We start from the raw sequence: 26,568 nt of genomic DNA on the forward strand, positions 1-26,568 counted from the left end.
GGGCATTTTATAATTAAAACAGAGCTTTTACCATTGGGACATGCTCGCTGTCACTCGAGAAAACTAACAAAAATACTTCAATTGTATTTGCGGCTCACTTGTTGTCCCGCCTCCTCAACGCTCTTATTGGTTTGTTTTAAGAGGGCTTGAATTTTCCGTTCTCTGATTGGCTCAGAGAGCTTTCAGTTTTGATCGCCTGCCAGCAGCGTCTGGAAGGGGAGGGGACCCGTCTGCCTTCCGCTTCTCGGCTGGATTGACACACAATGAGGAGCAGAGGCAGGGGAGACGCTCCGCAAACACCGCTGTAAATATATACAACAATCACAGAGGCCACAGAAGCATGGAGAACCAGGTACAGTGAGGTTTCGGCGTCCTTTTTATTGAAGTACGAGCTTCTCACTGTGAAAATGACAGCAGGCGGGTTGCTGGCTGGGAACGAGTGAACCTTTCTTTCTGTTAGTAAGGGGAAAAAAAAAAGCTCCTGTTTGAACTCGGTAGTTTTTTGGCTCTGGAGCTATGCTAGCTGGGCACTCATACATCGGTATTTACACCGTTCAGCACCGCTGCATCGCTGTAGCCACATCCAAAGACACAAAGAAATCCTCACTTTGAGTTAAATCTACTTCAAAAATCCATGCACGCTGTTAAACATCGCGACGGTCAGTTTAAATCGAGGTTTTGTTGCAGCTAAGCTAAGCTAATCATGTATGAGGACAGTGTCGACTGTGGGCTAAAGGCTAAAGGAGCCGCTAAGGGGGGGAAAGATTAGTCTCTTCGGGGCTGGTGAGGCTGGGTGTTGTCTCCTCTCTGCCCGCGGCCTCGAACCTGAACCCGGGGAGCTGACAAAACCAGAGTGGGTAGTATATTCACAATTTGATCTAATTTCACACATTCATGATTGTGGATGGAGGAAAAATCCATGCATTGAGGAAAATCTGTCAGAATCTGTGTCAAGTAAATCCAGTGATTTTTGTAATCCACAATTTAAAGGTACTCATTGCAAACTGTTAAATAAACATATAAATTGCTATTCTGTATCTAATAATGCAGTGAGAAGGTTTATGTCAGTAGTTTATTTATATATATATATCAAGTCAAGGTTCTTTATTGTCATTCTCATCACATGTGGTACATGTGATGGAACGAAATTGTGTACACAGGGTCCCCAGTTACATGCAACAAAAGTATAAATTGTAAAAGAGAAACGATAATAAGATCTAAGATATGAACTAAGAAATACGCCAAGCACTAATATTACAAAATCAATGCGTCGAACAACAGCAGCACGAACATGAGTCTGTGAGCAGATGAGCATGAATTGAACACAGCAGCATGAAATAAATCAGCAGCATGGATAGTCATCAGCACTTATCAACAGTCAAAGTGGCATTACAGTGATTTTATTCACAGTGATAATCCTGATTAGAGATTCATAAGTCTTAACAGCTTCAGGGAAGGTTTTCCTCACTGTGTGTGTGTATATATATATATATATATATATATATATAATGTGGGTATGTGCTCAATGTACACAAATGTAGAATTTGCAAAAAATTAAGTGGAAGTCTTAATCTTGTGAATGACCAACATTAGGCTAAATAATCATAGCCATTTATATTGTACAAAAAAGTTATAATGTTCAGAAAAAACGTGACATACACCCTGTTTTTAAATCTATTGTAGAGTGATTGTTTTAAAGAAAAACGTACCTGCAGGCTTTACTTGTCAAGTCTGAGCGTAAATGCGTACCATTGCAACAAAATTGTTAGTCTTCTCGTTCTCGATTCGAACAGCTCTTAAAATGGTCATTGATGTTGTTGATGGCCAATTTCTAATCACTTTGGCTCTTTGCACAATCAATACACATGGCGTTCACAAATTTTGCACTTAATTGTTTAACCAGCGGACATATTAACCACTGATATAATGAAAAGTTGTGCTGATTTTGTTTCTTACTTTATGAGTTTTTTAAATTATTCTCCTTGACATTGTATTGAGTTTCTTTAATATACTTGTATGTATAATTGTGCACATTTGTCATAATAAAAAGGGACATAATTTACTTTGCAGAAAACGGAAGCACATCTATCTGCTCTTTCTCTTCAAAGTAGATACAGATTCAGACTTCTTTGATGCCTGGGGATACCCAAGGCTGTTTTTCCAAATGGTTACCCGACACACACGCACGTAAAGTGGCCCAGCCACTTTTATAAGCTGGTCTCTATTCAGTATGGACCTCTTTGAAGTTTTAACCCCATATGTGAAAGTGCATCCAGACGGAGCCATCAACTCAGACTTAAAAGTGCATTCTAGTGTATTAACTTATACTAATAATTAGATATACCTTTACTAATTATTAACTTTGGGGAGCTAACCCAATTCAAGGTGGCCTCCATAGCCTTAGAAAAACACAAATAATGGCTATAGTTAAGTGGATTTTACATATATTGAACTCAAATTTAGTGCGGTAGTAGCTGACAGTCATTTCCAACACATACCTGATGTGCTACTTATTGTTCAAAAGCTTTGCCCAAAGCGTGAAAATTACCTGTTGGTATCAACCTTGTCTGTTAGCAAAATACTGGTATCTCATGAACCATTGAATGGATTTTGGTAAAATTCTCAGGATGTTTATTATTGTACATCTGTGGCTGATTTAATTTTGGGCTCAACCCAGTTCATGATGGACACCAGAGCTTATCAACTTTAGCCAACACAAAAGTAGCTAAAACTCGGTCATTGTTAAAGATATTCACCTAAAATCCGGTGTGGTAAAAGGTGAGTGTCTTTCACAACATATGTTCATGGTTTGAGTTTTATTCATCCATCCATTATCTTTACCCGCTTCTTCCTTTTCGGATCGTGGGGGTCGCTGGTGCCCATGTCCAGCCATCACTGTGCGAGAGGCGGGGTACACCCTGGACAGGTCGCAAGTCCATCACAGGGCCACACAGAGACAAACGAGACAAACAACCATTCACTCTCTCACTCACACCTAGGGACAATTTAGAGTTACCAATCAGCCTAACATGCATGTTTTTGATCTGTGGGAGGAAACTGGAATATCTGGAGAAAACCCATGCGCAGAGAGAACAAGCAAACTCCACCCAGAAATGTCCCCGGACCGGGATTTGAGCCAGGGTAACCTGCTCGCTGAGAGGCAGCAGCTCTACCAACTGAGGCACCGTGCGGCCATGGTTTGAGTTTTAACTCTTCTGAATATGAACAATACAGTGTGCAGCTTGTCAAATCTGTGCAGAAAGGTGTCAGAAATATTTGTAATTTAAAACCACCGTTGGCACAAGATTAACAAAAACCTGGTTAGAACGGTTTAAATTTCAAGATCCCAATGAGCAGTTTTGAATTTAGAGACACTTTTGCAAGCACAGACTCATTTTGTTTCTGGAAGAAGTTCGTATGTAAATTACTATCATGGTGGGGTTGTTACTGTTTGAATCCTACGGTTTATGGTTCTGTTTATTGCTTCTTTTCTAATTAAGTCCAGCCTCACTTGTGCATTTAAGCATTATTATGTCAAGACACATTGCAGGGTTATTGGATGCATTTTACCTTAGGTTTGAAAAGGGTTTGTCAGATGCAGGAAGTCATTTAATAAAGCAGTTTGTAAAGCTTTTATTTGAATTGTCTTACAACTGAATTGTATATTGTTCAACTTAAACTGCTTACTATGTAGATTCTAAGTAGGTTAGTGAATTTTAGTAATACAGGGAGCTTTTCTGGGGGTGTTGGTGTCTTGGGCTCAGTTTTGCTGCATGACTACATCAGCTGGGATGACAGGTTGAGTGGTCATGCAGCGTTTTTTTGTATAATCGCCACACTCTTTTTACACACCCTGTTTCCAGTACTCACTTGTTTTCTTTGGGTGTCGTAGAAAGGGTATTTGTAAGTTGCCGGTGACACCCAGGGATTTTCCATTTTCGTTTCTGTTCGAGTGATGCTGTTGACGGCTAATGTGGGGTACCTTGACAACTTTGGTCATAAGTTGTTGTCAGTGTGTGGCCTTCCCTGCTTTTATTTCAACCGTTTATTAGCTGGAAGAGATTAAAGCGGTGTTATTTACGTGGCAGCTGAGAGTTCATTGTTTTCATGGGAGCCAGCATGTCTGCCAAAATTTGTATGTCCCCTCAACTCCTGCGCTGTTTGAGAGAGAGCAAAGCTGTGTCCACATCAAAACAGTTTTAGATATAACGTGCAAGCATGTTTACACTTTTTTCCTCAATCTTATTAGTAGTTATGCAGAATCATTAGATGATTTTTAGGCATTTTTCAAACGTTACTTTCTATTTCCTTCAGTTTTTGTTTTTCATGTCAGTGTTACTCTGAGTTTGTGTTGTGGTAAAGATGTGAAACTTGTTTGTCATATGTTGCTGTTGCTAAAGCTCACAATTGTTTTAACGTTGTCACAGTTTGAATCATATCGAAAAATCTTCTGTGCTTGTCTGTATTTACTCAATCTGAAACGATTGACCCGGTTTGAAATGTGTTTTGTGAGAAAAAATAACCCAAAAAGCCACATTCATTTTGTTTCCTGAATTGGTTGTCCACCTCTTTCCTGTTTAGTAACTTAAAAATATTTTTTTTGCAATCTGTTAAATAAAACAAAACAAGCTTGAATCAGGTGATTGACTCACTGGTTATAATCTGTGTAGGTAAACAAATATGGCAGACTCTGACAACATAAAATAAGGGAGGAGATATTAAGGTGGAAATCCATCCATTTATTATCTTTACCCGCTTCTTCCATTTTGGGTCACGGGGGTCGCCGGTGCCCATGTCCAGCAATCACTGTCTGAGGGGCGGGGTACACCCTGGACAGGTCGCAAGTCCATCACAGGAAATATATATAAAAAAATTCTGCTAAACTCAAAAGGAAAGGAAAAAAGGGAAGTGAAACATCTGTCCAGAATAAATGTCAAGGATCAAGCAGGACAGTGGAGCGCCATAAAGACAAAATTCAGCATTCAAACACGTGCAACTTTTGCAAAGCTTGTAAATTGAATCAAAAGCTCAAAACATTTATAAGTCTTAATTTATTTTTCAGCTTCTTATAAATTCCCTCCTAGAAGATGCACATCATTGGTGTTAAAATAAAAAGTGAAAATGTAGAAATGTCAGAAAACAGCTAATTTTAACCTGAATCATTTGACGAGCGTCATTTTGTAGTAGCCAATCAAATTCATCTCACTGGTGGTTGGAGTTTTTAGAGAAGCAGGTGAAGTACTGCTCGTTGTCAAGTCTATTTTATTTTAAATTGTTTTATAAACCTATCTGCATACTTATACTTTAATTTGAATGTGAATATGTAATAATACATCAAATAGGCCAAACTTCTCCATCCCATAATGGCTCTTCCATGGATGTGGCCAGTTAAAAAAAAACAAAATCTATTTTCACTTTTGCTGTTTCTGTAAGTAAACTAATGCACATAGAAGTTAGAAATTATTTACAAATTTTTAACTTAAGGGCGTATTAACCATTGATATGAGAAAAACTTATGCGAGTTTGGTTTTTTACTTTTAATAATTTTTTTCATTTTCTTGCTGCTCATTGGAAAAAACTAAACTGATGAGGTTGGTATTTTAAAAATTTCACTCTTAAATCCTAGTTTATTCATTTCCAGTCAGTGTATCGGAAAGCAATCTATGAAATAGACTTCAAATTAAGTATTTGGATAATTTAGAACTTTTTACAGCATTCATATCAGTAAATCAGCTTGGTGTTTCATTAGTAATTGTTATTTTTTGACCAATAAAACATTTGATTTGAGCACCACAAATGGTCTACACTAATCATCTTTAGCTCACTGTGACAGATAGATATCTTTGTTGTCTCCAGAGCATAAATATTATCTATTTACTGTCACTTGTATCAAAGAAATTCACGTTTTCACAGTTTAGAACGTGAGAATTTATTGTAGTGGCTTGCAGACCATTAAAATAGCAGCTAATTAATTTTCTAATTGAGATCTAATTTAGAGTCTTTATGTTGCCACTTGGCTCATAATATTCTATTATTGGCAGATGTTTCATCTACATGTTCAGGTAATTATTTTTTATTGTCTTAATCTGCCTCAGATTTTATGGATTGTTTGATAATTGAAGTATTAAGTGGGGGAATAAAAACCTGCAGACTCTCGAAGCATAAAATGTTGAATTTGCTTATTTTGTCTGACTTAAACTTAAATACATTCAATTGACAAACACGCTGAAAAAAAATGCAACAACTCACTTAGTTTGTACAGATTTAGATACCTAATTAACTCTTAAAAAGAATGAAGTGATATTTTAAAATTAATTTTAAGACCTTTACAGCATTTTGTGGCATTCTGAATTCATTCTTTGAATTTTTTTTGTTTAATTTCTTGCATTAAAGGCATTCCTCTTTGGCTGTTTGTCATCTTGATTTTTATGTTTTGTTCACCTGATTTTCACGTACCCCTGAAAGGGAGGGCGTGCTAATGATCAGAGTGACTCCCCGGCTGCTCGCTGTCGGTGGGGTCTCGGGTTTAGGGGTATTACTGTCACAGAATGAGCCAGGCAGAATGCCAGGCAGAGAGGTGTGTTTGTGTGTGTGAGAACCAGAGAGTGCCAAACAAGGTCATCTCAGTCCTGTCCCGTCTAATCCCCCCCACTCGGTCTCCGCTCACGAGCTGCTCAGTGCCAGGGCCAAATCCCCACATTCTTCAACCCTTCCCTGGACATAAAGTGCCTTTCTGTCCCCCCACCCCCAACCTCTTGTTCCCCTTCTGTAGTCGGCCTCCACAGCCTCTTCACTTCCATAATCACAGTGTCATTTGCGCGGTCTGCTCCTCTCATTGTTCATGGCTGGCAGAAGTAGCCCAATAATGTAGTCCTTTTCTGGACAAATCTTTTGAGGTCAGTCGACTCGGGCATCAAATTACTCTCATTTTACTGGGAGCGTCCAAACACCAGAGCAGCTTTGCATCTGTTTAGGCCCTCTCCTCTTCAGTTCCATGTCCTCACACTTGAACAGAATATTAATGCTTTAAGATGGAATTGATATATTATAAATTGTCCTCATAGGCTAATTACAGTCCTGATGTTATTTAAGTTTATTTCTTTCCTATTTTTCCTGTGCCATGTTTCAGCTTTACCAGGAGGATGTAGTTGTTTTCATTCTCTCAATCCTTATAATTTATAATTTGTAAGCTGATTAATATAAACCAAGGTTTCATCTTAAGACTTTTCGTTCGTTTAAAAGATGGGTTTTCCTCCTGATTATAATTTATAAAAAACACTTTAAACAGTTTTAGGCTTTTTTTTTTCCCAAGAACTAAAAAATAATTTATCAAAACAGATTTAACCTACTGGGTTTTTTTGTTAAATAAAGTTTGAATGTGCTCAATAACACAAAAATAATCTGTAACATTTCATGATGTTTGATAAATCTGCCATATTTTTCATAGAACATTTCTTTTAAAGTAGTCTCTTAAGTTTTTTATTTTTATTTTGTATAAACTCAGTTTCTTTATCAGATTAATTCATTTGATTCTTGAGTAGGTAACACTATTTCTGCTTTTTGTGCATGTTTTCCTATGTTTATGTCCTGATTGGAACAATACACAGCATTTACTGTAACCATATTTGTCTGTTCCTTTTCAGTGCACAGTGCAGGTGAAACTAGAGTTGGGCCACCGGGCTCAGCTGAAGAAGAAAATAACATCAGAAGGCTTCACACATGACTGGATGGTGTTTGTCCGAGGGCCTGAGACCGGTGACATCCAGCACTTTGTAGATAAAGTTGTCTTCCGCCTGCATGAGAGCTTCCCCAAACCCAAGAGAGGTAGGGCAGAGTCAAGACAATTATGAACAGTGCAAGAAGACTTTTAATCTGAAACTTCTCTTTCGGATAAATACTGATTAAACTTTATTTTCCTTGTGGCTATTGTTTCACCGTAGATCTCACTGTTTTGAACAATAAGTTTGAATGAGTGTCACTAGAATAAACCATAAGTATTTTTTTTTAAATAAAACTAGGCATATTGACTTTGTTTCCCAAATATTGAAGGTTTTAGCTGAATTTTAGTATAAGCCATCAGATCAAACTAAATATAGATTGATGGGGGGGAAAAAAGAGTGTAGTTGATTACAATTTAGATCAAATAGCTGTCATTACTTTGCTCAACAGTGAGAAATAATGGGTGAGACGTGGGTTACAGGCATGTATTTATAAAAATGATTACATCACTGAAGGCATGAAAGTACGGAGCCCTGGAAGGGACGTGGGGGATTTTTTTTCTTTTGCGTTCCCTCGCAATACTGTACTGTATGTAGCGTTACCTCACAGACAACAGCAACAATGGAACAGACACCCGTATTTGAGGTTCATGGAGTTTGAGACTTAACACTATATAAATAAACTGAATTTTGAAATCAGCCTTAAATATAAGGACATCCAGTGTGTGCTGCAGTGGTAGAATTAGTTTTACGTTGGATATTTCACGTTCATGCTCTGTGGATTCAGCGGTGGCTTCCTCGTTCGAGCCGACGCAGGCAGTCTGTTTTCACTCAGCTGCTCTGTCTGTCACTCCAAGGAGCGATGGTTCGCTTAGGGACCGTCAACAAATTACTGTATTTTCAGAGTATTTGTCAAAGCAGCACCATGTATCATAACTAAAGTTTTCCACGTATATTTCTGCATAGTAATAAATCATGAATTCTCACCATTTAAAATCCAAAAGAACAAGGTGGCACTTGCATTTCAAAACTACTGTAACTTTCTTTTAAAGCATCAAAGTTCATGCTCAATCATCCAGGTACAAAATACTATAATGGTCAGTCAGGTCATCTGGACAATTTCTTTTCTGTGGAAAGACGTTTCGCCCTCCATTAGGAGGTCTTCATCAGTCACCAGCAAAACCAGCAAACTGGTTGGTCCACTAAAGGAGTGTACTGCTTAGTGGGGAAAACGGTTTACTTAAGACTCCTCAGACTGATGAAGCCCTACGGAAATGTGTGCTTACTGTGTTTTTAGTTAACGTTTTTCTTAGTTCATATCAGATCTTACTACTGTTTTCCTTTTACACACATTTTAATACTTTTGTTGGATGTAACTGGGACCCTGTGTACACAATTTCGTTCCACCACATGCACCACATGTGGTGCGAATGACAAATAAAGAATCTTGAATCTTTGAATCCTTGAATGAACTTTGATGCTTTAAAAGAAAGTTACAGTACTTTTGAAATGCAAGTGCCACCTTGTTCTTTTGGATTTTAAATGGTGAGAAAATTCATGATTTATTACCATGCAGAGATATACTGAGAAAACTTATGATACATGGTGCTGCTTTGACATACTCTGGAAATACATCTAAAATAGTATAACAGTGTTCAGACCAAGCTCATTAGCCCTGTAATTTGTTGACGGTCCCTAAGAGAACCATCTCTCCTCGGAGGAGGGACAGACTGAGAGCAGCTGAAGGACATCACTCACTCTCTGCGTTGGCTTGAACGAGGAAGTCCTGAATCCACGGAGGATGAACATGAAATATCCAACGTAAAACTAATTTTACCACTGCAGCACACACTGGATATCCTTATATTTAAGGCTGATTTCCAAACAAAACTCCATTAAATCATGTCATCTGGACCATTTTCTTCAAGGGAGGAACGTTTGTTGTCTGTGAGGTATAACAATACATACAGTACAGTACTGCGAGGGAACGCAAAAGTATTGAGAGGAAATGCAAAAGTTAAAAAAAAATCCCCCACGTCCCCTCTGGGGCTCCGTATGAAAGTAATTGAAAATGTATATTAACCTTAAGATGTGGTCAGTATACTGTAGATGTTTATGAGAGTGCTCATGTGCGAAGAACGCCACAAATCAAGCCAAAGAGGAGCTAATAGGACTGAGGAGAGGCAGGACTTTAGAGCTGGTAGACCTGCTGAGTTCAGGTGTCTCCAAAAGGTTAAGGTGTGCCTCCTACTGCTGCAGCAAAGAAGATAGATTATAGATATTAATATGGAAACAGACTCTCATGGGGTAATTTTCTAAGTCTCTTAATTGTTAAAAAAAAGTAATTAAAAAAATCTCATGTTACATTGCATTTTACAACTGATACCACCGGCTGGCCATCATCCCCAACACATTGTTTTAAGTGCTAACACACTGTGAAAATGAAAATGAAGCTGTTAAAGGTGTTTGAGTATAATGTTAGTTTTGCCTTTGACGTGTGTCTTTCTGCAGTATGCAAGGAGCCTCCATACAAAGTAGAGGAATCGGGCTACGCAGGCTTCCTCATGCCTATTGAAGTATACTTCAAGAACAGGGTGAGAACACCTGCAGCACAAAACAGAAACCCTGTTCCTTTAATGTATTTTTTGTTGTTGTCTGAACGTTTACATTAACATGTCTAGTGTTTGAACTGAAGAAGAGACATTTATTTTGGCCCTACAGGCTGAACTAAGGAGAGAATCATCACTTTTACCCTGATTGCTTTTTGTGGCTTTTTAATCTCAGGTGTACAGAAAATGAGTGTTTCAGACATTCAAGGCAAAACTTTCAGCTGCAGCCAGTTTGATTAACATTCAACAGTTCTTGTTGTGGATCTAGATCAAAATGATTGTACCAGCATTATGGCTGCTGAGGTTTTATTTTTTACCCTGATTTAAGGATATACAGCACACATGCTGCCAAGCTTCAGCTCACAGTTCTTTGTGAATCGCTGTGTTGGAGGAAACTTAACTGCTTATGCCAGTCAGACTGTGTGATCTTAATCAGTTTTGTAGATGCAACAATATGTGAGAACATTGTGATTTTGTGACAAACTGGTAGGACCAAAGTGTATAAAGATTAAAGTGAATATAGCTTTTATTTGCTAAGGTGTCCGTTACTGTACGTGTCAACACCTTTTTCTGGTTCATTCTTTGAGTTTTTAGGAGCCTTTTTTTATGCCTGAATCACTCATGGATCAGATATATAAGGTTTAACAAACATAACAAACCAATCTGCTTTTCAGTCCAGTATCTGACCATTTAGAAGTGGAAAAAGCCACTAAAGTAAGAAATGATCTTTGGAAGACATTTGGAAGTATTCTCCAAGAGCGCATGAAAAGTTACAAGAAAGTCTGGCCTTTTGGAAGAATAGTCAAAAATAAGGGGAGACTGAAGAGTACAGCACTTTTTTTATATCTGCATCTGGCAAAACAAAAATCAAACGGCCTACAAAGTCTGTTTTTTTTTTTTTATTTCCTGCCATTTTTGAGAAGCACACTTCTCTCAGGTTTTTTGTAAGTGCAATGGTTCCTTATTTTATTTTAGTTTAAATTCTTGAAGTTTACTTAAATGAATGTACAGTGCTGTCTTTCTTACTCTGTCTTGCCTCTTTATATTTTGCTTTGAAGGACTTAAAGTTATAATCCTTTAAAACAGCCTTGAGCAATAGCGCACATTATGCACTTTGGATGGCATCCAGAACTGGCCCTTTTACCCTTTTAAGAGCACTTAGCTTCTTCACAATAGACAGATATGTCACTGGAAGATCAAGATGGCACTTAAAGGTGCATATCATCAGTCCATCATCACACTTTCAGAAAAACATTTCGTTTATGAAATCTTTGCTGTAATTTCTGGTTTGCGCTTTATTTTTTCTGCTGCCACAACAGTTTCTCTCAGGAATGCTTCTTATCAAAGTGTCGACTCGAGAGCCTTTTGTCTGTTTTATTGACCCATCTGGTTGATAGTGGATTCATTCAGCTTCTGTCTGTTGTGAAACGTACGAATATTGAGAGCAGCCGTGCAGAAAGACAATGCAAGGTTATTCATAAAGTCTGTTTAAACTTGTATAATATTTACTATTTTTGTCAGGAGGAGCCAAAAAAAGTTTGTTTCAACTATGACCTGTTCCTTAATTTGGAGGGCAACCCACCTGTTAACCACCTGCGCTGTGAGAAGCTCACCTTCAACAACCCCACCATAGATTTCAGGAGAAAGCTCATCAAAGCTGGAGGGGTGAGGCTGCCTACTTCACTGTCACAATGACTGTTTGACTAACCCAAACATATAGAGACTAAATGGTGTATTTTATAAAGACTAAAACCTTAAATTATTGGCTTATCTTAGATATTTCAGTCCCTCCAGAAAGTTGCATTTATTTATTTATTTGTTTGTTTGTTTGTAAATTTGACCAATCATCTTGGCCTCCTGCCTGTTTTCACTTCTTGGATTTTGAATCTGCAAGATACCGTTATTTCCAGCGCACTCAAATATAAGCCACGCCCACTAAAAAAATCAACAACAAAAAAAACATTTGTACAATTTGTACATGTAATTGTATTTAAGCTGCGCCTGTCCATGTTGTAACATAAGATATTTTTGCAGAAAGATTCTTAAAACTTTTAATTAAATACCTACTGGTAACATATGCAAATACGTACAGTAAATGTTTTTTTCTCAACATTGCTTGTAACACAGCTGGTTAAAAAAAACGTAGCCTACCAGGAAGTCATTGATCGCTATCTTCACCTTCCTCCTGTGCATTGTGCAGGAGGAAGGTGAAGATAGCAGGAAGGGGAGGAGAGAAACCCATTGTGACCTGTTGGGTAATTTCATTGGTCAGATTTATTATTTTATTTTATTTAACCTTTATTTATACAGGCGGTATCATTGAGTCACGAGGATCCACCCCCGCAAGAGAGACGCATATTGGGCAGCTATGTGAGCGCCCAGGTGTGACGAGGCTAAATGCTTTGGCTGCATGAAGCTCGTTAACCCGTGAAAAAACAAATCCAAAAATTAGCCGCAGCATTGTATAAGTCGCTGTGTTCAAAACGTGTGGAAAAAAGTAGCAACTTATAGTCCGGAAATTACGGTAGTAACATGTTTGACACCAGAAAATCACATTTGCTTTTAAATATTCTGCATAAAATCTGCACAAGTCATTTTCATGTGGTGAAAAACTGTTTTCCTCCACAAGCAACATTGTGTTTGAACATGAACAAAAATCATGGCTTGACAAGCGCTGTTCTATGGTAAAACAAGCCCAAGAATGGTTGTGAATGGTCATTTTCAGTGTGTTAATAAGCAATAAGTAAGGAGCTGCCATTTTAAATGGGGGAAAAATGCATTTGCTGGTGGACAGAAGTGTCACTAAATCCGAGGCAGCCTGTCATAGCAATAGGTTTCTCATTAACAGTTGACAATAATGTGTAACAAAGACACAGAAATACAAGAAATCACCCATTACTTAACACAAAAGATGTAATTCATCAAACTTAAAAGATTTATTGACTCAATTAAATACATTTGATGCTTGGCATTGACATTGTTTGGTTTTGTTTTTGGTAGTTTTTGTAAAATTCATTTCAGGAAAAAGAAACTGATGCAAACTCCTGGAGGGACTGATAAATGTCACAGCCCTAAAAAATGAATCTAAAACAACTTCCTCCTTTTGGCGCGGAAGCCTCACAATTCTATTTTGCAGTCAAACATGGAGCCTGAGTGGTTTTGAGTTTCAGCAGAAAAACACTGTAACTCACGTGTCTTTGATTTCAGATACTGGTTGTCCCTGAGGGGGCTGAAGCTGTGTCGAGGCCCAGTCCGGACTACCCAATGCTCCCCACCATCCCCCTCTCAGCCTTCTCAGACCCCAAGAAGACCAAGACCTCTCATGTATCAAAGGTTGGCACACACCAAAAAAAAACGTTTTGACTTTTATGTTAAGTCAGTTCAAGAACCTTTTTAATGAGTCACATTTTTCTTGACCACTCCAAAAGTTACTTTTTTTTTTGTTGTTGACAAAAACCGTCCCAGAGAAATTATTAATTACCGTAGGTTGTTAGAAGAGCCTGACTCAAGCTTGTAATTGTTGCCAGCTGTTTTTGTGCATCTGTAAGCAGAATCCCTCTGCCTTTATCTGCCAGGAGGAGTGTGGTGTGGGGACAGCAGGAGAAACAGGAAACTGACTCTTTTACATTTTCCAGAGCTGATTTGGTTACAGTCCAGTATGGATCAGATAAGGACTTTGTTTTTGAAATGAGATAAGACTTGCCATTCACAGCATTTATTTTTTAAACTCTTCTTGTCCTTGATGAAGAATTTTTCTTTTGTTCATGAGCATAATGCAACCAAAATGTGTCTTTATTAGTTTTATAACATTTTACTTAGGACTAGGACCCACGAAGATAATTAATGGCAAATAGCCCCAAGTTCTGATCAAAACACCTCAAAACTGAATGTCCTTATTTTTTGGTAATGGTAGATGTTTGCTGAGCACCAAGTGTAAAATAATTCAGTCAAGCTGTAGTCATCTGTTGGTATAGGAATAAAAAGCAAAACTGAAGGTTGCAAAGACTCATTTTATTTTTCCAGTTGTAGATTAAAGGACTATAATATATATTTTTTCTGGATTCTCCCTCTGCAGGGGGTCGTCACAGCGAGCGAACTCGGAAAATTTGGCAATTAATTTGCAGCAGATACCCTTTCTGCCACAACCTGGACTCAAACCCACAACCTTAGGGTTACAGTACTACAGCACTGACCGCTGAGCTGAAGGACTATAATTTTTGTTAAAATTTATTATTAAATACTGTATTTTCCGGCATATAAGTCTCACCTTTTTGCCAAATTTGCATACCCTGCGACTTATACGCCGACGCAACACATTTTGTTTTTCCCCATATTTATAAACCAGTTTTTGGCTGAGATATGACCGTTTTTATTAATTCTGACATGGAAAATATTGAACACTACCATTTTCAGCTGCTAGATGGCACTTAAGTAGTTTGGCATGTTGTTGTGTCACGTAATAGGTAAAAGTGACTATTAATAACCGCCCGCAAAATGCAGCTAATTTGACCAATGAAGTGCATTTATTAAATAAAAGTTCAACTGAGACACACCTTTACATTAATGTCGAGCAAACAAACAATTGTTTTAGGTGATTATCTTGTTAAATTTCGAAGAAATGCAGAGAGTCGTCCCTCTGCATGCTCCTGCTTCCGCTAATCGGCTTTTGAAATGCAGCTGATTTGACCGTCAAAGTGCATTTATTAAGAAAAAGTTAGACTGAGACACACCTTTGCTATAATTTTGTGCAAACAAATAATTGTTTTTAAGTGTTGATCTTGTTAAATTATTGTTAAAGTCCTCTTGTGCATGCTCCCGCGGCCACCATTTGGCAGCCAATCGATTTTTGGCACAACATCGGTCCACATTTCTCGGTTGTCAGTGGTGACGCATAAGCGATGCGACTTATACGACGATGCGACATATTTTGTTTTTTTCCACTTTATTAGACATATTTGGACTGATGTGACTTATATGGCGATGTGATGTACATGGTGGAAAATTGTTATAATTGTAAAACAAAGAAGCAAATAAGTAAACGCTAAACATGATTTTCTGCCAGAGAACCTTTTTAAAACTACTCCTGACTAGTTACAGTTTACTCCATCATCATCACAATTTCAAATTTGCTCAGTTTTCAAGACAAAAGTTTAGTGAGTGAGACAACTTCTCAAATTTGACACGTTGTCTTTTATCTCTGCGCCTCATCTGTGCTTTGCACTCTGCGGTAAGGTGTAAATGAAGTTGTAAGTTGTGTTTTACTGACAGTTTTGGTGACATTGCTGCTATTTTAAAAAAAATTTTCTGTTCAGGAGCCCAGCAAAGAAGGAAGTGGCAGCAGCAGCAAAGTGCCCAAACCGCACAAACTTACCAAGGAGCACCGCGAACGACCACGAAAAGACTCTGAGAGCAAAGCCTCGTCAAAAGGAGACGACAGAGATGGAAGCGGCAAAAGTGGTCGTGACCCTTCCTCTTCCTCGTCCTCATCTTCGAAAAAGCCGTCAGAGATCAAAGTGAAAGATGAAGTTAAAGTCCTACCAAAGGCAGCGTTTAAGGAGCCTAAACTCACCCTGAAGGAGTCCAAGATGGAGGGCATGTCCCCTAAAGGTGGGGGGGCCGGAAGTGGAGGGGGAGGAGGAGGCGGAGGGGTGCCGGTGGAGTCCAAAGCGCCGGGGAAACGACCGTCTACTGTGGACTCTCCTAAACCCAGCGCTAAGAAGCAGAAGAAGGGCAGCTCTGAGGGGCTGAAAGCGCCGAGCAGAGGGACTTTCACAGGAACTTCTACACGCGTCTCCTCGTCTTCGGTGGCCAGCCAGCCCTACAGCGAGAAAAAACCTTCCAAGGATAAAGGTCGCTGGGCCAAAGGCAAAAATGATACACAGGAGCTGAAGGAACCTAAGAAACCTCTGGAGTCAGAGGAGTCGAACTCAGAAGATGAAGCATCGTCAAAGTCAGAGGTATGAGGCGCTTTACTTAAACATGACGGGTTGTTAAAGTTCAATGTGTGGGATTAAAAAAAAACAACAACTTTTTTTTCCTTAAGCTTTTTTCTATATGTATTTAATCAGATGTCACAACTCGATTGCGTATTTGTCTCTTTTCAGTGGTAACACTTTCAGATGTATTTATTTGACCTAAAGTACAAAATTTAGATATTTAGTTTACTGTTGGAAAGAAAATTAATCATCACACTCAATTGTAATTATTTTTGTTTGCTTCAAATTGAATTAGAATGCTGGTGGTTAATAAATATTAATAATTTTCAATAACTGTTGAATTAAAAAATTGTTGCAATATTTATTTAATTATATAAATGCTCATTGAAAGACGTCTGTCCGTAAACTGTCTCTTATCCGTCCGATAATTTTGAAATTGCTCAAGATAACAATGAAATTACATATGTATACGCATCATCACTAGACAGAGTGTCACATACACTTTTCTCACCTCAGCTTCAAGTTCAAGGCCACAAATCAAGGTCACACATTATTTTATACAAGGTATTTGCTTGTTTGGGCCATTGCTATAGACTGTTGTGTAATACTTACATGTTTGTTGACGGGCGTATAATGCGGTAGAGCCTGATTGATATATCGTACGGGCGATATATCAGTAGGTCCAATATTTTAGGCCGATAAAGGCGTTTGGGGCCATAGTAATAATATTTGTGATAATTGGCCCAGTATGCACCAATATCAAATAAACACTTCAAATTTTCGCCCCTAAAATGCTGGGAACAGGGCGCATGCAGACTACTCTCATGTCATGGCCACTTGACTCACAGCACAGCCGAAGCAGGGAATAACTAAATAATGTGTAGCATATTTTGCTGAACAGAGCATGGTAAGTTTATTGTAACCTATCTGTAAAATTATTTTAAAACCAACAATAAGAAATTATCCTTGCCATCTTTGCTTTGAGTATGCTGATGAAGTACAGAAAAGGTCAGAAAGAACTCCATTGTGTCTTTGTGGATTTAGAAAAAGCATGTGACAGAGTGCCGAGGAAGGAGTTGTGGTGTTGCATGAGGAAATCTGGAGTGGCAGAGAAGTATGTTAGACTAGTACAGGACATGTATGAGGACAGCAGGACAGTGGTGAGATGTGCTGTAGGTGTAGGAGTGACATATACTGTAGCATCAAGGTGGAGGTGGAGTGCATCAAGGATCAGCTCTGAGCCCCTTCTTGTTTGCTCTGGTAATGGACCGACTAACAGATGAGGTCAGGCATGAATTCCCGTGTACTATGATGTTTGCAGATGACATTGTGATCTGTGATGAGAACAGGGAACATGTGGAAGAGAACTTGAAGAAGTGGAGGTATGCACTTGAAAGAAGAGGAATGAAAGTCAGCCGTAGTAAGACAGAGTACATGTGTGTGTGTGTGAATGAGAGGGAGGCCGGTGGAACAGAACAGTGAGGCTACAAGGAGCAGAGGTCTCAAAGGTGCAGGACTTCAAGCACTTGGGGTCCACTATCCAGGAAAACGGGGAGTGTGGTAAAGAGGTGAAAAGAGAGTCCAGACAGGATGGAGTGGATGGAGAAAAGTTTCAGGGGGGCTGTGGCTGAGTGGTTATAATAATAATAATAATAATCATTTTATTTAAAAAGCGCCTTTCATGACACCCAAGGACGCTTTACAGTAAGAACAAAGATCAACAGGAATAAATTACATAAAGAATATAAAATACATACAGCAAAGTTAAGGATAAGCGAGTCTAAAGAGATGTGTTTTCAGAGCAGTCTTGAATAGAGAAAGAGAGGTGGTGTTTCTTAAGTCAGGGGGTAGAGAGTTCCAGAGATGAGGGGCAGAGCAGGTGAAGACCCTGCTCCCCATGGTGGAGAGGCGGGCAGAGGGTACATGGAGGTGTAGTGAAGAGGAGGATCTGAGAGAGCGCGAGGGGATGGAGATGTGTAGGAGGTCAGATAGGTACAGAGGGGCAAGGTTGTGGATAGCTTTGAAAGTGAGAAGAAGAATTTTGAAGACGATGCGTGATTTAACCGGGAGCCAGTGGAGCTGCTGCAGGACAGGAGTGATGTGGTTATAGGAGGAGGTTTGAGTGATGACACGGGCAGCTGAGTTCTGGACCAATTGCAGCTTCTGGAGAGATTTGTTGGGGAGATAAAGAAGGGAGTTGCAGTAGTCAATCCGAGAAGTCACAAGACTGTGAACAAGGATGGCTGTGGACCAGGGTGTGAGAGAAGGAAGGAGACGGTTAATATTTCGGAGATGGAAATAGGCAGACCGAGTGATATTGTTGATGTGTGAAGTGAAGGAGAGAGTGGTGTCGAGGATGACACCAAGACTCTTGACCTGAGGCGAGGGGGAAAGCAGAGAGTTGTTAAGGGGGATGAGAAGATTTTCTGATTTTGAAAGAGAGTTTTTGGTACCGACAAGAATGATTTCTGTTTTGTTACTGTTTAGTTGTTGGAAGTTGTTAGAAAACCAGTGATTTAGCTCATTGAGACAGTCGGTGAGGATGGAGGGTGGGTGGTTAGAGCAGTCGTCCTCCAATGCGAGAGTTGGGGTTTCAAATCCACCAGCAGTCACATGCCTAAGTGTCCCTGGGCAAGACACTGAACCCTTCATAGCCTCCGATGTGTGTCCCATCGGTGTTTGAATGTGATAAAGCTCTGATTAGTCTCATTAGAATGATTTGTTCAATTAGCTTTGTAGAGATCTAGTAGAGTGCTGTGTGGATGGGTAAATGAGGACACAGATTGTTGTGTGACGCGCTTTGAGTATCTTGAAATAAGATAGAAAAGCGCTATACAAGTACAGTCCATTTACAGTCCATTTGTGACAAAAGGGTGTCAGCAAAGGTCAAAGGAAAAGTTTACAAGACAGTGGTGAGACCAGCTATGTTATATGGCCTGGAGACAGTGGCATTGACAAAAAGACAGGAGAAAGAACTGGAAGTGGCAGAAATGAAGATGTTGAGGTTCTCCTTATGAGTGACAGGATGGATAAGATTAGGAATGAGATCATCAGAGGTACAGCACAGGTTGAACAACTGGGAGATAAAGTTAGAGAGGACACACTGAGATGGTTTGGACATGTCCAGAGGAGGGACAGTGGGTATATTGGTAGAAGGATGTTAGAAATGTAGCTGCCAGGAAAAAGACAAAGAGGAGATACATGGATGCAGTTAGGGAGGACAACATCGAGGTAAAATATATCGGTGTTTTAACGTTGTCTTTGCTGAACTCAATAAAATGCATTGTTTGTCTAAAATCTTTACTTCTCTGCAAAGAACAAAACAAAACGCAGCAGCAGTCGGTACTAATTAGGCCTTCACCATGCGTGACTGGCTGTTTAAACAATGAACAGGGAAGGGTGCTTCTTTGTTTAATTTATAATTTTGTAACACACTTGATAAGTTTATGTTTAATAGTGGAGGATAGAAAATGCGAATGCATGTTAGGAAGACCGTTCCAAGACTTCAAGTGTTAAAACAGGTTTAAAATAAACTGTTTACTTAGAATCTCAGAGGTGGACAAAGCTCTACAATTTTCAGCTAATATATCGGTTATCAGCATTAGGCTTTCTCTCCCAACATCGATATTGGCGATTGCCAATATTTCCATATCGGTCAGTCTAGTATGAGGTACTCTTGTCTAACTTTTAATTTTCTTCTTGACTTACAGCAATCGGCTCCCTCCAGTCCTTCCAACTCCAGTTCCAGTTCGGACTCTACTTCCGACTCTGACTTTGAGCCAGGACAGAAACAAGGACAGGGTACAGTTAGTTTTTCCTTGTTAAATGGAGGACTGTTTTAATATATAATAGCACACATTTCACTGCTGAGAAGCCTCAAATTGTAAAATACCACGACTGCAAGTTTAGAGTTGTTTAAAGTTTAGAAATTTTGAGATATTTTTCAGAAGACGTGAATTATTTCCTAGACCACTGGTTTAGCAAAGTCCCTGTTTGTGACCCTTTGCTCCTCCCTCAGGGCCCCTACGATCGATGGTGGAAGAGATCCAGTCAGAAGAGTCAGACGATGATGACAGCACCTCTGAAGAAGAAACACCCATCAAAACCAACCCGCCCAACCGTGATTCTCGGTCGGTTTCAATCTATATTGTGAGATTTTAGGCAGAAGTTTGCATCAAAAACAGATATTTTACTTGTCCAGCTAATATTTCTCTCAAAGCCTAACCTTGATTCAACTAGCTAACTCTGCTAGCATCCAAACGGTCACCCTGATCTCAGACAGACCTCCCCAGGCCCAGACGCTCTGTCACTCAGTCTGTGTGAATGACCTCTGACCTCACCTTGTGCCCCTGCCAGACTCAGCCTGGACAGCGAGAGTGACAGCAGTGATGGCTCACACCGCCCCAGTCGAGACCCCGCCCCTCCCCCACAAAAACACAGCTCCTCCAATAACAAAGTGAGTCACACACTCAACCCACTTCATTCTGTGCTTTCACTGAATGGACATTTGAAGAGTTTGACTGGAAAGTAAAATATTAATAAACTTAGACTGAGACAAACCACAAGCTGCTATTGCATGAGTCAGAATGGATGCCGTTTGAATGATCATTTTCATGTCGCTTTAATTTTCAGACACTGTAAACAGTTTTGAATCATTTGAGTTGAGTCAGACCTTTAGAGCTCTGCACAGAACGCCTAACAAAACTTGAGCAACATTTCAAAGAAGAGTGAGGAAAAAATCGTTAGTGATCTGAGACTGATAAGATGACACAAAAGATTACTTGGAGTTATTGCAACTAAATGTGGTTTGACATACAATGCATGTCATGGGGTGAACTTAACATTTTACACACTGCCTAAGCATTGTGAAACAATACATTAAACAACGTATTGTCATGTTTTAGACCCAAATGTTGTTTTTATTTAATGCCCAGACTGAAAAATGTAAATAAATAAAGTTCTTGTTTTTCCTTTGATTGTTTATTTCAGCTTTCATTGCAATCACCTTTATCTAAGATAATATTTTAAACTGTGTGTTTTTATGTTTTTTTTTTTTTACAATATTTTGTTCTGCTTTTCTTGTTTTGTACTGTAGGTTGTCCGAAAGAGTCCAGATTCCTCTTTTCGCTCCGAGAAGATGATGAAGAAGGGATACGACAAGGTAGGAAGGGTAAATCAAACCTTTTTTTAATTCTTTATAGTTAGTATTCTCGCTGCAGGAATAAATTGCTTTATTTTATTACAAGATGATTGATCTTATCATTAAAACAAACTTTGAGTTATTTACTTTATATAAAACTTTTTACATTAAAACAAACGCATACTTTACTTAGATTTCGCATTGACTATGAACTATTGAGTTTAACCTGGAACTTTTCTGAACATAGTTTAAAGTTTGGTTTTCTATGATTATAAAAGTCTCAAAAGACATAAAAATTATTATTATTCATGGTAATATTTATTGCTCACAACCCAGCCTGTCAATAAGGACAAAGTTTTCAACCAGAATTCAGACAGAACCACACTCATGTTTACCAGTGATATTAAGTCAAAGTACAATTAGAGAAATGGCATTTCCTGCAAAAATGCAGTGCGAATGCTTATTGCAGACGAACTTGCTGAAAAACAGCTGAAATTAGCTAAAAAAAAAAAACATGCTGAAATGGAAGAACAAGCCAAACTTAGCAGAAGAAAGCAGAAAGAAAACATATTTGCTGAATAATGTATAAATAAGCAGAAATTAGCACAACAAATTAGAAATTACGTAAAAAAGCTGAAATTAGCAATAGCTGAATAGTAGCTAGAAGGGTAGAAAAAAGCTTAAATTACCAGAAGGAAGTGGATAGAGCACAGTTGTGCCCAATTAGGCTTAATGAAGCAGAAATGAGCACAAAACAGTGGAAATTATCTGGAACAAAGCAGAAATTTGTGAAAAACAGATGAATAGCTAAAAACAAAAAAGAACAAAGGTTAAATTATCAGATGGAAGTGAAGCGAGCACAATTGTGCCCAATTAGGCTGAAAGAAATGAGCATAACGTGCAGAAATTAGAAGAAATAAGTTAAAAGAAACAAAATGTTGTAGTTAGCAGAATAAAGCTGAAAGGAGCACAGAACTGCTGAAATTAGCTGAGAACCAGAGGACCAGATTGAACTTTTTTGGATTTTTCTACCTGGATTATTGAGCATGCATCAGGATAGCTGAAAGTAGCTGATTTTTATTTTTTTTTTAATTTGCACAAGGAAGCTGAAAGAAGATTAACCAGAACAAAATGTGAAAGTACCAGCAAAAGGTTCTAAACAGACTTGAAGATATGAAGGATGTAAAATGAGCTCATTTCATTTTATATGAGGCAAAAAAAGGCAGAAAAGGCTAAATATTTGAAAAAGCTAAAGTTTCACTAATACCAAAAGTCATAGCAGGATTGTCCTGAAAGAGCTGAACGTTTTGATTTATGATTTGTTGAAATGGCACAAAAAATTGTGGAACGAGAAAGATGCTGAAAAATAAAAAGCTTAATAAACATTTGCACAATTAGAAATATTTTTCAGAAAACTTATTTGAGTTTTATCTGTCAGACATGCTGCATATGTTGCCAAATAATTTTGCTTCAGTTAAAAGTCAATGTAGTGTCCACAACATTTAATTTATTAAACTTATCTGTTTCAGAGTGGAAAAGTTGTGCCAAAGTTTGTCTCCAGATGTCGTTTCCTACAATTTGCATCAACATTTTATTTGAGTTAATTATTTTTATTCTAACTCAACGCCAGTGATAAATTGTCGTACATTATCTACCATCCTGTCTTCTCTCACCGCCGCTCTGCACAGGCACGGTGTAACGACTTGAGTGGTTTATCTTTTGTTATACCGACTATGATGATATGAAAAAGTTCACAGATTAGTAAAATAAACAACTACCAACATAGATTATTATTACTGGAAAAATAAAGTTAGAGCAGGTGTGAGTACTAGCAGAGCCAAAGTTTCCTCAAACTGTCAGTAGTCTTCTCAACCGTTGTAGTACGGTATTTTATAAACTTTGTTGAAGTCCATAGAAATGACAGACTTTTAAATATTTTTATTAATTTATTTTGCATCTCATCTCAGCCCACAGGTACACCTCACCTTTCGCCTTGACACCACCTACGATCAGAGCAGGCCTATTTTGGCCCAAGGTTTCTTTATTTGTTGGATAAAAAGCCTTGGACCTTAGTCAAGACGAAGCCCTGGTTAAGGCCCTCTTGAATCTCGGAAGTCAGAGTCAGAGAAGTTTTATTGTCATTTCAGCTACGTACAAGTACATATTGAAATGTAACAGTTCCTCCAGGTTCACTGTGCAACACAGAACATAAAGTGCAAAACAATACAACGCACAGTACAGATACACAACAGTACAATAAATACAAACAGACATCTAACCTAATCTGAACATTCTAATCTAAACAAGTAGTTAAGAGACAAAACCAGAGACACATGTTGATGATAAGTTATAGTGCAGTTGCTATGGGTCCTGGTGCAGGCTCACTTGGTCCTGGTTTGGATCATATAACACAGATTAAACAGAGTTTCCAGTTTAGGAGTTCAAACCTAAATCAAGCACTAATCGTATGAATGTGGCCAAAATCGGGAAATCATGACTCAAACTGCCACAATCCCTGAAAAGCTTAAAAAATGAAAGAAAGAAAGGCACTGGATTGGAAACCGATTAATCTGCTGCATGCTCAGTTTTTTTTTACTTGTGTTTATAAACCCTTTACTCACATCTCTTGTAAACCCTGCAGGCCTACACGGAGGAGCTGGTGGACCTCCACCGCAGACTAATGGCTTTAAGGGAGCGCAATGTACTACAGCAGGTCAGTGCTTTATCATTCGTACTGATTACCTTTCATTTGCAAGTATTTTAAATATTTACTTCATGGTAAGGTGTTTGTATTATTAGTGGGATCTCACTAGAGAACAATTTCTAGTTTCTGACCTGCTGGTTTCAATCTGGGTTGAATGTGAAAACAATAATTGACAGATGTGGAATTAAAGTGAAAAATGTGAAGGTTTGTGCATAAAACATTTACAATAAGAAAACATGTAAAGACAAATGGACTTAAATTGGACTTACAGTTGGACATAACATGTTTAAGTGGATTCAGATTTATTATTATATTATAATTAGATTAAATTAGACTGCATATAATTTGATTTGAATCTCACTCTGTTGAAATGCGTTATAACTGGAACAAATCAGTTGATGTCAATTTTATTCCTACGTAACATTTAAAAACAACCACAAGTTGCTTTAAAGGTGCGTTAAAAAGTGACAAAAACATCAATAAATTTGATGGAATGAAACATACCAGTAAATGCAATCAAATAGGTTAAAAACCAGCTAAAACAGGAACCATTCATAAAGTTTAATTTAACTGGATTTAAACTGGGCCTCTGTTTGGTTGTTTGTAAAGTGCCCTAAAAGGACTTTTATTTTGAACCAGCACTGTAAAGACCAATTAAATAAATGAAGCGTTGAATCAGCAGCTGGAGGTAAAAATAAGCTGTAGCTATATTTTTATTTAGTAGAATTTTCAAGTTAAATCTTAACTTTTTTTTTTTTTTTTTTTTAATAAAGCACCTTTCATACAGCTGTAAAACAAAGTGCTTTACAGCAAATAAGTAATGAACGTGAAAGAAACGCAACAAACGAGCACAGACATACAAGATTGTTTAAAGCAGCAATAAGTTATAAAACAATGTGTCAGTGGTGGCTGTAGCTTGAAGGGACTGAAGGAACTGAGAAAACACATTTTCATTAATAACAAAACACTACAGGTATAAAAATACAAAACACAAATCATAAAAACGTGGATTCTGAATGCTAAAGATGAATAAATCCAAGACAATAAGAGATAAAAGGTTCAAATGAAACAAAAGTCACTATTGTTCAGCAAAAATAAAAAAGTAATTTAGACTATTAAAATGTGTAACTAATTTTTTTTTTTACTGTCATTCAACCTTTATTTACCGTACTTTTCGGACTATAAGGCGCACCGTAAGCACACAATATCAATGAACGGGTCTGTTTTCATACATAAGGAGCTCCGGATTATAAGGCGCATTAAACAAAACAAATAAGTCAAACTTTATTCAGCTTACTCACAATAACCACAAAAAAATCAGTTTGAGGTCAGTAAGCACAACCAGAATTAATGCATAAGACTCACCTGATTATAAGGCTCACTGTCGATTTTTCAGAAAATTAAAGGATTTTAAGTGCACCTTATAATCTGAAGAATATGGTATAAAGGTTAGTCTCATTGTTAGTCTCTACTTGTACCTCTTGTGCTTCCTGTAATTTTGATTTTGAACAACTTATTGTGTGAAGCAAAACTAAAGAATAAAATAAAAATTAATTATACTTCTGATCTGCCAGTTGCCAATCAAGCTGAAAATCGTCTGATTCCAGTTACCTGTTGGTTAATCAAGTCATCTCTTGCTCTGTGACGAACAAAATAGAGATTTAAGCTTTAATCTTACTTGTTTATGACAGATTGTCAACCTGATTGAGGAGACGGGCCACTTCAACGTAACAAACACCACCTTTGACTTTGACCTCTTTTCACTGGACGAGTCCACTGTCCGCAAACTACAGAGCTACCTGGAGGCGACGGCCACGTGACAGGAAGTGGAGGTCGACGCGTGGATGTCAGCGGCGGAGGTAGCCTCGTCGTTGCTGCTGCTCTCCGAGGGAGGGGCGAGCAGCCTCTGCTGCCTCGGCTCTTTCACGAGCCTGACTGAATCGTCGGAACAACTACCACGCAAACAGAAACGCGATCGCAAGCACACGACACCGCCTTCACGTGACACTGGGGAGGAAACCGGAGGAGGAGGTGTGTGAGGAAACACTGGAGTATCTGAACTCCGTCTAGTCAGGATTTTTCACTACACGTCTCTCGTTATGAGTCTTTTCTGAGCTGTGGAATTCGCCCCCACTCCCTCCACCCCACCTCCTTTGCCTTCCTGCACTTACATTGCTCCAGCCTTTGCAAACCTAATACTTCCCCTCCTCCTCCTCCAATGCACACTCCTAACTTGGCAGAACAACACTCCCCCCCCCCCCCCCACCCCCGGTTGTCAGCTGGACCTCATTTCTCTCCCCATGTACTCTTGAGATGTGTGTTTGAATGTGAGCTGTCTGTGCACATGTGTGAGAGAGCACTGCGGAGGTTTAAGAGAAGATGATGTCTTTGTGGTTACTGATGTCTTTTTGTTTATGAAACTTGAGCACAAGCAGCCGGTTCCGTTCCTCGCACCAACACA

At 38.6% G+C, this 26,568-nt stretch overlaps 1 protein-coding gene across 2 annotated transcripts; it reads left to right on the forward strand.

The window, feature by feature from the left end:
* The first annotated feature begins 250 nt into the window (after positions 1–250).
* Positions 251–26,371, forward strand: mllt1a (MLLT1 super elongation complex subunit a). 2 transcript variants are annotated; one of them, XM_037697987.1, is made up of 12 exons: positions 251–352; positions 7,644–7,824; positions 10,230–10,312; positions 11,849–11,992; positions 13,535–13,660; positions 15,640–16,284; positions 19,974–20,064; positions 20,282–20,393; positions 20,620–20,719; positions 21,359–21,433; positions 24,045–24,116; positions 25,799–26,371. In XM_037697987.1, exons 1-12 carry the CDS (start codon positions 341–343, stop codon positions 25,925–25,927), a joined length of 1,770 nt encoding a protein of 589 aa, XP_037553915.1. In that variant the 5' UTR covers positions 251–340; the 3' UTR covers positions 25,928–26,371. The 2 variants fall into 2 exon arrangements, with proteins under 2 accessions (XP_037553915.1, XP_037553917.1); XM_037697989.1 differs by having other exon boundaries at positions 21,359–21,424.
* Positions 26,372–26,568: the final 197 nt, after the last annotated feature.

This window comes from Nematolebias whitei, chromosome 3, assembly GCF_014905685.2.
Source record: "Nematolebias whitei isolate Nwh7 chromosome 3, NemWhi1, whole genome shotgun sequence".
Classification (NCBI taxonomy): domain Eukaryota; kingdom Metazoa; phylum Chordata; class Actinopteri; order Cyprinodontiformes; family Rivulidae; genus Nematolebias; species Nematolebias whitei.

Coding starts and splice junctions, on each gene's coding strand:
- mllt1a (XM_037697987.1), top strand. Junction 7,825..10,229: donor CTTCCCCAAACCCAAGAGAG/GTAGGGCAGAGT, acceptor GTCTTTCTGCAG/TATGCAAGGAGCCTCCATAC. Junction 10,313..11,848: donor AAGTATACTTCAAGAACAGG/GTGAGAACACCT, acceptor TATTTTTGTCAG/GAGGAGCCAAAAAAAGTTTG.